Source organism: Strigops habroptila, chromosome 5 (assembly GCF_004027225.2).
Source record: "Strigops habroptila isolate Jane chromosome 5, bStrHab1.2.pri, whole genome shotgun sequence".
NCBI classification, from domain to species: Eukaryota; Metazoa; Chordata; class Aves; order Psittaciformes; family Psittacidae; genus Strigops; species Strigops habroptila.
Window position 1 is genome coordinate 16,476,152 of NC_044281.2, and position 13,047 is coordinate 16,489,198.

The 13,047-nt window shown below is 36.9% G+C and overlaps 1 protein-coding gene across 4 annotated transcripts in view; it reads left to right on the forward strand.

Annotated features, from left to right (window-relative positions):
• The window catches only part of ZNF385B (zinc finger protein 385B), a 179,624-nt gene that overhangs the window by 123,917 nt on the left and 42,660 nt on the right, over positions 1–13,047 (forward strand). For all 4 annotated transcript variants that reach the window (XM_030488397.1, XM_030488398.1, XM_030488400.1 and 1 more), the window contains one exon: positions 9,363–9,473. In XM_030488397.1, the coding sequence (XP_030344257.1) occupies positions 9,363–9,473 (111 nt within the window). The remainder of the gene's footprint in view (positions 1–9,362; positions 9,474–13,047) is intronic.

Sequence of the window (13,047 nt, forward strand, 5' to 3'; positions counted from 1 at the left end):
ATCGGTGGATGAAGTGAAGGAGGGGCAGGAGTATTCCCAGTACTGAAAAAATAGTCATAAAAAAGAATTAAAAAGTGTTTTGTCAATTCTCTTTTGATCTCTGTGCTTAATCATATCACATTACATGGGAGAAGAAAAGGGTGGGGTGAGATTACAGTCATTTAGCTGATTTATTTTTTATATATATATATATAAATTTTTTAATATCAGAGCTTCTTGATTTAAGCCAGAGAAGTGCAAAGAGAGAGGAGGACAGAAGAGCAAAAGATTAGAAACTCCCAGGATTTATTTCGGTTGAACAGTGTAGATTGTTTTTCCTTTTGCTTATGTTGGTCTAAACCATGATTTTGGACTGATTTTAAGAGAAACAAAAATTCTACTGAGAAGACTGGGATTCATCTTTGTCCTTCTGAGCAAAGTCTTGCAAATTAGGCTTTCGAAGTGAAATCCCTACTGAAAATGGTCTCTGCTTCAATGTAAGATTCTCAGTTTGCTGCTGTTTCAGCCACCTCTCAGTTCCCTCTCCCAGGCTGGGTCAGAACACATCCTAAGATAAAGAAGGACATGTGATGGTGAAATTATTTGTGTTAGCACACAAGATGGAGAAATGGGCATGTCAGTAAAGATTCAGGGCTGCACTTCCCAAGTTGATGCTGAGGCAGGAAGATGAATGCATTTCTTGTTAAAATGAAAAAGGTGTAATTAAGTAGGTAAAGAGAAAGTATATTTGAGCATATTTTTCTAACTTTTAGTACCTATGCTTCAATGGCATATTAAAAATCAATGGCATATTAAAAATCTGAAAAGGAGTCAGAGAAAATCTACCAAATGTATCAAGACTTTTATAGTGAAAAGCCTAAGGAACTTATTTGGTTTATTGAAGAGAAGAAGGTGTGCTGGTTTTGGCTGGTATAGAGTTAGTTTTCTTCATAACAGCTAGTATGGGACTGTGTTTTGGATTTGTGCTGGAAACAGTGTTGATAACACAGGATTGTTTTCATTATTGCTGCGCAGTGCTTACGCAGATTCAAGGCCTTTTCTGCTTCTCACACCACCCCACAGCAAGTAGGCTGGGGGTGCACAAGAGGCTGGGAGGGGACACAGCTGGGACAGCTGACCAAAGGTATGTTCCATGTCATATGGTGTTATGCTTAGCATATAAAGCTGGAGGAAGAAGGAGGAAGGGAGGGCATTTGGTGTGATGGTATTTGTCTTCCCAAGTAATAGCTAGGCGTGATGGAGCCCTGCTTTCCTGGAGATGGATGGAGATGGCTGCCCTGGAGATGGGGAAGTAGTGAATTAATTCTTTTGCTTTGTTTGCATGCACAGCTTTTGCTTTACCTATGAAACTGTCTTTATCTCAACCTATCAGTTTTCTCCTTTTACTCTTTCAATTCTCTCCCCTGTATCACTGGGAGCGGTGGGGAAATTGAGCAAGTGGCTATGTGGGGCTTAGTTGCTGGCTGGGGTTAAACCACCACAGGAGGTTATGAGCTGATCTGATTGCAGTGTACGAGTGGCTACATGCTCAGAACATATTTGCAATTAGGGTGACCTTTAATAGAGAAGCACAACTGCATTGAGTGGTTTATAATAGACACAGTAAGTATTACTTCCCCAGTGATGTAAATTAACTTGGTTGGAAACATTTCAATCAATCTGTTGAGAGAGTTTTTTTCCCCCAAAATTTAGACTCCGGTTGACCACAAAACTATTGGACTTCATAATAGGAAGGGCCACAATTTTCCAGTAAATGAAATTGTCTCATGAATTTTTCAGGAGATCAGGTGTAATGGTTCCTCCTGGCCTAAAACAAATCTGTAAGTTGCTGCAGATGTCGCTTTCAGTATTCTGTGTGATTGTGAATACAGGCATGCAGAGAGGAATCATCCCCTTTTCATTTTCCTGTGCAAGCTGTAAAGCTGTACTTTAAAAGGGGAACATTCAAGGGGGTAGCACACCAAATGGCTCTGCATTATGCCATAGAACTGGACATAAAAAAAGAAGGGAGAGAAGTCTAACTGCTAGTGGCCGGAGACTCCCAGTCTCCCAACTCCAGCACTCCAGCCCTGCAGCTGTTAACAAAAATAATGCGGAATTTACAAAAATAAGATCAGCTGAGCCTTAATCTCTAAAAGGAAAGTTAGGAAGCTGAATTTATTAATATTTCACCACTTTAAAAATATAAAAGGTTGTTCCTAGCTCTGGGTGCCCTTTTAGTTGTCTTGTACTAAAAATGAAGTATGAACTCCAAAGCTGTGTCTTTCCTTTTTTTCATTTTTCAAGTACTCTGTTATTTCCACAGCTCTTCATGGGTAGCTGTAGTATCTTGACATGTTAGCAAATGAATTGCAGCAAGATTTTTGTTTCATTTTAAAATGCCTCCAGGCTGATTTCACTGACTAGTAGTAGGGTGTGAAGGTCACAGATACCACAGCCACTGTTTTCCTTGGGGAAGCTGGAGCTTGCTGCCAAACTGGTCAAGATTGAGGAGAGACAAAGGCAGTGAGAAGTTGCATTCAGAGAGATTTGCCTTCAGAGTACAATGTTGTTGTATTTTGGGAACCATGTGGAAGGTAAGGGAGGTATTAGTCCCTGTGGTGTGAATTCTTTCTTAGTGGATGATTGTCTTTCTGTACCTGAGGAAAGACATCTATTCAGAATTGAAAAATAAAACCAAAATCATGGACTCTGAGTGTGGTTGGGTTTGATTTCAATGAGAACCAGATTTCATGCTCTCTGCAAACGTGCTATGTGGAAATACATTAAGGGAGCCTGTTAAACAACAAAATGTGATTGAAGCAACCCTCAGTTAGACCACAGGATTATGTTAAAAAACTCTATAATGTTGTAAATCAGTTATTCTTTCTGTTCTAATTAAACATTCACATAATTCTCTGAATCGGCTGCTGGGCATCTGGCAGAAGTCCTCTCCTGGCTTGATTATTGGCCATTTATATCTTCCTGTTTTTTTCAAACCCCAAAATGTAAATATCATACAGATAAAGGTGTGGGGAGGTGGTGTTTAGAGAACTACAGGCTCACTGTAGAGAAATACATCTCTGTGGGAACATGCTCTGTGTGAGCCAAGGAGGGCTGATATGTGGGGAGAATTGGTGGCATTCCCACAAGGAAAGGAAGTTGTGCACAACATAGGATAATTTAGGTGGAAAAGACCCTTAAGATAATTGAGTCAACCTACCACTACCAAGCCCACCACTAAACTGTGTCCCTTAGTTTCTCATCTACACATCTTTTAAATACCTTCAGGGATGGTGACTCAACCACTTCCCTGGGCAGCCTGTTCCAATGCTTGGCAACCCTTTCAGTGACTAAATTCTTCCTAATATCCAATCTAAACCTCCTCTAGCACAACTTGAGGCCATTTCCTCTTGTCCTATCACTTGTTACCTGTGAAAAGAGACCAACATGCATCTTGCTATGACCTCCTTTCAGGTAGAGTTCCATTGGTAGAGCTGACTGAAATGTTCCTGGTGATGCAAAATAAGCAAGGAAATGTATAAAAGTATAGCATTGATTTGAACAGTAAATTGCACTTAGCATTAGCCAATTGAGAAATATGTTCCCTGTTGACGCAAAAGCAGTGCAAATGTGGAGAGAACAGATTCTTGCTAGTTGGCATTGGCCAAGTGTACCAAGTATTGTGTCAAAGTGTTAATGCTTCTGATTTTGTGCTGGGCTTTTTAAATATGCACTCTGCTGAGTATGTGTATTCAATTCTGTCACTCTTTTAGTCATAATGATAAGTACAGTTATGGTAGGAGGCTGTGTATATATGGCAGAATTTACAATAAGTTTCATCATATGGTCATTCTCCAGGGTGGCAGTGTGCTTGGCTTTCCTGGCAACCAGAGCTCAAGCATGGGGGAGTTCATGCAGACCTTGTGATCTCAAAGGATGTTGAAAGGGTCTGATCTACAGGATGCTTGTGCTGTTTGCCTACTTTAATAATAATAATAGTAATAATGGCACAAAGAAGTGGGGTCCAATGATTTAAAAAAATCCCAGAACTTAATTTAGATGCTGCTCCTGCACTGGTAATTTATGCCACTGTTTTCTACCTTTGATTGCCAGAGGGAAATATTGGATTATAGTATCAGTTTGTTCCACATACAGTTTAAAATTTTGCTTTATCAGAGTAAAACAACACAGTATGCTGTAGGGCTACTCTCAGTGGGTTGTTTTGGGTTTTTTTTTCCAGAAACTCCCAGTCGTTCAGTGATGCTCCGTTAAATCTCTTATACCCACTTACCAATATTTTGTTTACAAATGCTTTTCTAACAGACAGCTCTAGATTTGACCCAAGAGTTACATCATGATGAGAGGTAACTGAACTGAGGGCATAAATTCCCAGTCATCATTTTAAACCTTACTCAGATTTAAGGTTATTCTGTTGTTAAAAGAAGACAGAGCTTTTGGGTGTAGATTTTGTTGGAGCAGTAGCAAAAGCATGTATGATACTTGCTTAGCATGCTTCAATAGCTAAGCAGATCAGGAAGAGAATGAAACCTTAGAAATCAGGTCATTAGTTAGAAATGGCAAATGTAAATCAGTGCACTATCACTAGCTCAAATGTGTAACCAGCAATTTAGCCCTGGATACTAGGCAAGCACAAAAAGCTTCATCTCAGAGAAGCATCTAGGTTTATCTAAACTTTCAAATTGGAATTTGCACCTGAGCAAAAACTAATACAAATATTCTGGATTTTCAGCATCACAAAAAAGCAGCTTTTCTTGCAATGTAGTGTTGCCTCATGCAAACAAAAGGTTTAGAAACAATACCTAACCTTTCTGTTTGCAGCAGCTTACCTATTGACAGAATTAGTGCAATTTATATCCAAGGCTTACAAATTGGTGTTTGTACTGTCTGCTATGTGTAAAGAGATCTTTTAAAATAACCAGAACTCCAGTTTCACTGAAGGAGGGCTTTTTTTCTTCTTCTTCATATGCCTACTTTGATGTCTCTTATTACAATATGGAAAACGTAAGCTTTTGGGTGGCATATTTTTTCCAGGCAAATTAATAGAAACTTCAATAAGAATAGTGTAAGAGGACACCTCATACTGTAAACTGCCTGTAAAGTGTCATCATAATTCCTTTTTAAAGATAAATCCTTTATTACAAACGTATTTGTAGGGGTCAACAAACATGTGAATAAGGATGTTTTAATCGAAATATTTACAAAAAGACTTTTCACAAAACCCCTTGCCAAAAAGGTACTTGTGAGGTAAGTGAGCTGGGGAAGTTTGCTAATGGTGAAGTTTTCCCAAGGTAGTGAGGACAAAGAAAGACAAAACATTACGAAAGATCTTAGCGAGTCTGAGAAGCCAGACAATAAATGGTTGGTGAAGTTCCATCTACATAAATGTAAAGTCATGCACACACAAGGAAAACTTCGTAAAACTTCACATAGAAAGTAATGTGCTTTGAATTGGCCATTAACTCTTGGGAGTTTATAATAGTGATTCCATGAAAACATCAGCTCAGAGTTCAATACTGATCCACCCTGAGTATTATATATGGTTCCTGTATATGTCTTCAAAATATTTGATTGAATTTGTGGAATTGTAGTAGAATAAAAAACGGCAAGAAGGATGCCCAAAGGAATGGAACGGTTTCCATGCACAGAATGACTGAGCAACACAGAGATAACTCGGGATGTGGTAATGTCTTATAAAATTGAGTTGCATAGGACTACTTTTAAGCCGAAAGGATTGTTTCTTGACCCAGCAGACTGCAGGCATTGAGTTCTAATGCAGAGTGCAAACCATTTTACATCAGTTCAAGGGGCGACTGTGCAAGAGAAAGTCACTGGGATTTACCAAATACACAGAAAACTTGTAGCTCTGGAAAATTGTTGGGAGAAAAATATGTGAACCTAATGAAAATAATTGGGGGCAATACAATGTATGTTTGTGCCACTTCTCAAGAACTACATATGATTGTTTTGGGGGATTAAATGATAGGTCAGATGGAGCTTCATTAATGTTTAGCAGTTCTTCTATGCATGTGGATTTTCTGTTGGAACATTTGTGTTTAAGTGCTTTGAAACTCATTGTCACCAGTCTCAGTAGTTTGTAGAGTATTTCTCATGTTTACGTGTTCTGAAAGTAGTAGTAGATTACTGCTGAAACCTGTCTGGATTCTGTTAATCCTTGCTCACTTCGATAGTTTGGGTAGTTGTAAGGAGACTTGTTGCAAAAAGATAGCATCTTCAACTTTCTTGGAAAGGCATGTTTAAATTTAACTTTATATTAAAGAAATTTAAATAAGAGAACAAGACTAGAGGTTGTTAAACTTAGTTATGGCTACCAGAGCAGTGTGAATTGCTTTAGTAATTTCTCCTGTAGCGTAAACAGTGTAGTGCAGATTTTTATTTGCATTTGTGGTAGCTGTTAGCTTCTGTTATTATTTTGTTTTATAGAACTGGATTTTAAATACTGGTGCTCCCCACTGGGCAAAGTATGCTGCATCATTTCCTAATACGTACCTCAACAAATTGCTTTCCCTCTTTCCTACTCCTTCCCTTCCTTTCTGCAATTGAGAGGATAATTTTGTGTAGTGATCCGAGATCAGTTTACCCTGCAGCATTAACCTTCTAAGAGAGAGATACTGTTTTATTTTTCCATCATGCTGTAATCCACCCCAGTCTCTGATATATTTAAAACCTATAAATTGTTAATGTTGCACTTGAATTCTAATCGTGGCCAGGCTACATGTGGGGCTCTGGTTTAGGAAGGATCATTAACCGTTCCCTTGGGGATCCTGAGTGGTACTTTCTGGAGGCAGCATGGGCTGTATTATTTGTGTAGGTTTTGCCCTTGTGCTGCTATCTGTTTGAAATTGGGACTTTGTGTATAGTCTGCATTGTATGATTTTGAACTGCATTGCCTAACACAAGTGCTGTGGATTGTTATCTGGAATGCACAGAGGAATCATTGATGACTGCTTCGTTTTCCCTTTTTTTTTTAAACGGGACTGCAGACGCTGGTGGGTATTTTTGCTATTTCTTTTCACCAATTTCAGATGCTTCAAATGGTTGAGGTACTTTTCAGCATTACTCTTTTGTTCTAGATTATCTGATCTAACAATTAGCAATTAAATTGAAAAGTGGAACATACCTTCTGTTTAAGAAAAAAAAACAAAACCAGGCAAAACCAAACTATTCTCTAAAGATACAGCAATCTTTTAATATATATTATAAATTTAATAATATATATTGACTGGCATATCTATTATAAAATGGAAAACTTTTAATCTGCATGTATAATGTAATACATTATTCAGGGTGATGCAATAAATGGTACAGGTCAGAAACAGAATTTTTTTTGTTGTATTTCAAGCTTTTAAACTTTGGACTATCACTATATTCTAGAAACAAAGGAAACGGGAAATAAGGATATTTGCTTTTTTAGACTTTATCACATTCATTGTAACAGCACTGAGTCATTTAATAATTCAGTAGTTCATTCTAGATAAGGTGGTTTTACTTTTGTAATTGTTTTAATATGGTACCCCTCTGGCAATGAAATACAGTATTTAATGGCAAAAGCTGATAATATCATCTCTCCAGAAAATTTATTAGCAATGCCATTTACAAAACCATGCATTTGGTTTAAAAGGCATGTAGGAAGAAACCTATGTAGCTGTAGTACAAAAAAATTGTTAAGTAAGTGTTTAATGTTACGTAATAGATTGCTGGAGAATGTGTTCTTAGGCAGATAGGAAGTGGTAGGTTTTTCTTGAATTTGTGTATTTGTGCGTGTGCATATATGCAAAGAAAACTCTCATTGATTTTCTGAAAGCTTGAATGTGTACCAAGGGAAAACAACAGTCTTTATCCTCAGGTTTACAAAGTCTGGTTGCAGCTAATTTACTGTTATAATTCTTTAACTAATGAATTGGTAACTCAACTTTTCTCTCTTCCTTTTGTAAGTCGGCTTAGTATCGAATGTGCAATGTGTACCACCTAAGATTAAACAGCCAGGTTTGGTTTCTTCAAACAGTACTGTAAAAGATAAAAAAACCCTATCACTGTGACTGCAATCCAAGCTTCAGAAAAATTTAACTTTATAACAAATTGAACTATTTTATCCTGAGTTGGTTTAAGAACAAATGTTAGGAAATGAGCACTTATCTTTTCTTGTAGACTGCCATTTTTTGCCCTCTCCCCTTCAGAATCCAAATAAAGATGGAGGAGCACATATGCACAGATGCTTATAGGATAATTTGGGCTAAAAGGGACCTCAGAGGTCATCTTGTCTAACCTCCTGCCCAAAGCAGAATCAGCTGTGAGATCAGGCCAGATATTCTGTTTTATTTGAATTAGAAAAATATGCTTGAATCTTTTTAAGTCAGGAAATTAATTTTAATCTGTATCCATACCACATCAAGAAAAACAACATATTATGCTTAATTGAGGCCTTGACACAGTAGCAGTTATGACCTCTGTTTCACTAACATCCAGTGCCATTCTCCAGCTCCTGCAGTGTTAACAACAGAGCTCTCTGAGACTTTTGAGGATGTTCTAAACTGGTGACCAACAGGAGTCCTTGCATTTAGCAAAGATGTAATCAGTTCCCAGTTCCTTAAAATGTTCCATCAAATTTAGGCTTAATCTATTCAGTGCTTCACTTATCTCACATTTTTCACAGTGTGTTTTTTGAAGCGTGGTAACTTCAGTATCCTTTCCTGGTGTAAACACTCCTTGCATGCTCCTTCAAGCTTCAGCCTTCCCATGGTCTATGTCACTCAGTTCCGCAAGGAAATGTTTGGGGATTGCAACCTTTTTTCCCAGCAAGTGGTGTTTCTAATGAAGCCTGCAGAGGACCTCTTCTCACAAAGAAGGAGGGAATATTTTCCTTATTTTTAATTCCTTAATTTTAGCAAATAAGCGCTAATATCTGTCACTGAACGGAAAAAACAAGTAGAGACAAATGTCAGTGATTTGTTACAGGGCAAAAGCAGTTTCTTGTAGTGTGTCTGTTGGATCAGCAGGTGATAGGGGAAGGCTTTCAGAGGGGGCTCTTTGCAATTCAGATTCAACCGTGGTGCCCTGCAGCACAGAGGATGTGCAGGGTTGGGGGGATGAACTAGTAGCCTAGGGATGGCAGTAACAATGGAGCTATCTCTTCTTCATAAGCTCTGGCATGCTACCAATTCCATAACCTGTCTTAAATCTAATTATTATGAGGGCTAAAATTTTATTTCCTCCTGTTTACCTCAAAAAACAAAACAAAGCAAGAGAAAAAGCTTCCAGCAGAAAGTGTTATTTTTTTTATTTTTCTTCTGTACTGTGTATTGTCCTGAAAAGTTGTAAATTGATTATTGTTTGTTCTCCAGATGGATCCTGTGCAAAAAGCAGTCATAAACCATACATTTGGTGTGTCCATTCCCCCAAAGAAGAAACAAGTAATTTCCTGTAATGTCTGCCAGCTTCGCTTTAACTCTGATGTGAGTATTGACTGTTTTCATTTTTTTTTCATTTGGTACATTAGGTATAATTAATCCAAACCTCTTTTTCCCAAACAAATCATTCCAGTTCTGCCTACATTCTGCTTAGCCTGCTGGCTGTGATTTTGTACACTCAGAGGTGGAAGTCCATAGATGTACACTGCTCTAATTTTCTTGAATGGGTCTGGCACAATATCTAATGCCATGCCCATTGATGATATCCTGTTGGACAGTCCTGTAACCTTCAAGAGGTACTGCAAAAAGAAATATGTTTTTTGATTGTGGGGTTTTCATTTATTTGTAGCTTTTGTTTGTTTGGGTTTGTTTTGTTTTGTTGATGGGGTTTTGCTTGGGTTTGGTTTTTTGGGGTTTTGGGGGGGTTTTTTTGGTCAGTTTTGGTTTTGTTTGTTTGGGGTTTTTTTGTTGTTTTGTTTAGTTTTTTGTTTTAAAGAAGAGAGAGCAGACAGAAAAGCTTCCCTATAAGTTCTCCATCTCATACCCCTTGTTCTTGCAGAAAAAATCTCTTTTTCCTGTTGTTCCTAAGTCCTTGCTGATAATGTCTTCCAATTTCTTAATAAAGTCACTCATCTAGTAACTTTAATTTGTAACAAATATGAACATTTACTTCTAGCTGTCCTTTTAAGTATTACAAAGTTCAAGGAAACTGTTTTCTGTGTTGTAATTAAAAAAATGCATTTCAAAAGAGTGCACTGACTGATATTTACAATATATATCAAATTAATGTTTTTCCTGAGTAGCTTGAAAATTAAAAAATTCTAGAAAACTATGTCTAAGAAAATTACAACCTTTAATACTTTATATATTTGTTATTTTTTCTTGGAGACTACTTACTGATGTCATTAGGATAATACCCCCCCAAAATTCTCAGATTTTTTGTTAATCTTAATTGTCAGAAGAAATCCATAAGTTATATGTTAATATTATATATTTTGCTGTTATAATTTCAGTCTAAGAAATAGTTTGCAGATACCTCTTCAAAGCCTTTGAGTATTCGGTGTTCCTAAAGATTCACAATAAAGCATCCATACCTATTACTCTGGTTTTCTCTGCCTCTACCATTCCACTTTGAAGTATCTTGTAAAGTGGTTTCCTGAGTTGGCTTTCTTGTCTAGGCTGGTAAGGATTTTGAAGCAATGCTATCTTACCTTCAAATTGATTTCCAAATCTGTCATCTTTTGACAAGCTTATTAATCCTTCTTTGAAGTGGCATTATCTACTTCGTTAACCAATTTCAAAAGTCATTATTTAAAATTTAGTTAACTTGTCTTTCCTCTTTAAAGTTAAGATTTAAGGTTTAAAAAAAAATAATCTTTCTGCTCTGATACGTGGCCCAGATACCTCTTTTACTGATTAAAACAAGGAACCAATAAAGTTTATTAATATTTCCCTTGGTTTCATGGGTCTGAATCTTGCTTCTGAGCTGGACCTTACTCTGTCACCAGGGAGGCAGCTCAGCCTGTTCCTGCTCTTCCCTCTCCTCCTGAGGCCGGGGTCCCTCTGATAATGGGTCCTGTCCCTAGAAGAGTCGCTCACTTTGTCTTCACTGACATTCAGGTAGATAAACAGCACTTCAGGCAGATGGATTGAATCACAATTTATCAACCTAAACCAAAAAAAGAGCTGAAATGTTATGTGGCTTTCTACATCTGACAACCAAGCAATTTTTCTTACCTAGACTTACAAAGTAGAATAAAAAGTGCATATTGTATTCTGCTTTCAACAGTGGTATCACAAATCATGGGAGATTATAGCCTTGTTTTCTGAGATGTGTGTTCTGATATGGCGTTGTGCTCTTTTGTTTATAAAGGTGATCAATATGCTTAGTTATAGTTACTAGAAAATATCATCATCCTTTTGTAATGGGTGGTTGTAAGAAAGGATGAAGCATCATGACTGTTCCACTGTTAGTGAGAAAATGCTGTTTCTTACTTTCTACAGCAGTTTGCTTTACCAGGACATTCACAAACAACCCGAACATTTAATTTTAGAATGTGCTGATATTCTGGTAGTGTTATTAATAGCAAAAGATACTTAAATATAAATTTAAGTTTCACAAATATAATCACAACATACAGGAATATTTGGAGAATGAGATTTCATAGTATAGCACTTCTGTTTTAAAAGCTATCTAGCTGCAGTTTGGTCAATTTGGAAGTTGTGGTTTTCTGCTAATAAACTCTGACAAAACCAGTTTGGGCACCCCTTCCAAGATCAGTCAACTCCAGGAGAAACTGTAGTACAGAAGAGATGATCCAAAGTCTTGAGAAACAGAAAAATTACACGCCATCTCTGTGAAGTAAGACCAAACTAAAGTTGTTTCAATAGCCTGAACTTTGAGGTCCTTGAATGGGAATTTTATCTGTAACAGTAGTATTGACCTGACAACAGTGATAACTGAGGTCACTTCAACAATGGACAGAAGACCTGCAGTAGTAGGTCAGACAGGATGTCTGAGGATATCCCAAATTCTACTGAATTCCTGTTTCTAGAACTGAATCCCCACTCATTCAATTTGCCTTCTAGTCTTCCTCCCCTCCCCTCCTTTCTTTTTCTTTTTTTCTTTTTCTTTTCTCTTTTCTTTTCTTTTTTCTTTTCTTTTCTTTTCTTTTCTTTTCTTTTCTTTTCTTTTCTTTTCTTTTCTTTTCTTTTCTTTTCTTTTCTTTTCTTCTTTTCTTTTCTTTTCTTTTCTTTTCTTTTCTTTTCTTTTCTTTTCTTTTCTTTTCTTTTCTTTTCTTTTCTTTTCTTTTCTTTTCTTTTCTTTTCTTTTCTTTTCTTTTCTTTTCTTTTCTTTTCTTTTCTTTTCTTTTCTTTCTTTTCTTTTCTTTTCTTTCTTTTCTTTTTCTTTCTTTCTCTTCTCTTCTCTTCTCTTCTCTTCTCTTCTCTTCTCTTCTCTTCTCTTCTCTTCTCTTCTCTTCTCTTCTCTTCTCTTCTCTTCTCATCTTCCGTTTCCTTTTCCCTTTCCCTTTCCCTTTCCTTTTCTTCTTTTCTTCTTTTCCATGGGCTGGGGGGAAGCAGGATTTAGTGAAGAGAAGAAGTGTTAAAAGAAACAGGAAATAGTTGATTGACCTCAAGATTATGATACCAGAAAACTGGAAAATCAGTAGAGCTCTCAACTATACAAAGGAAATGAGGAGGAAAGAAAAGGGCTTTTTTCTGAACTGTTTTTTAATCATGATAGATACCAGAGTCAACCGCTGTTGAATTAAGTTAGAAATCTCAGTTTAGAAAGGAAAATGTTATGTGGATTGGTAGTTGATGAGATTGATTAGTCAGAATAGTCAATGAGATACATATTCCAAACTGCATAAACTTTATTCTGTTTTGCAGAGGAATATACTTCTTTTGAAAACTTTTTTTTTTTTTTAAAAGGCAACGCCATCCATTAATAGTTACAGTTGTTTCCATCTTTGCATCAAGATATCTGTTAATGCCATCTTGTCTTTTGATTTCTATGTGATGATGAAACAGTATGTGTTCCAGGGCAACAATGACTAGTAGACCACCAAAGTTCAAGCTATGGTCTTGTGTTATAATCCAGCTCAGGAAAAAATGA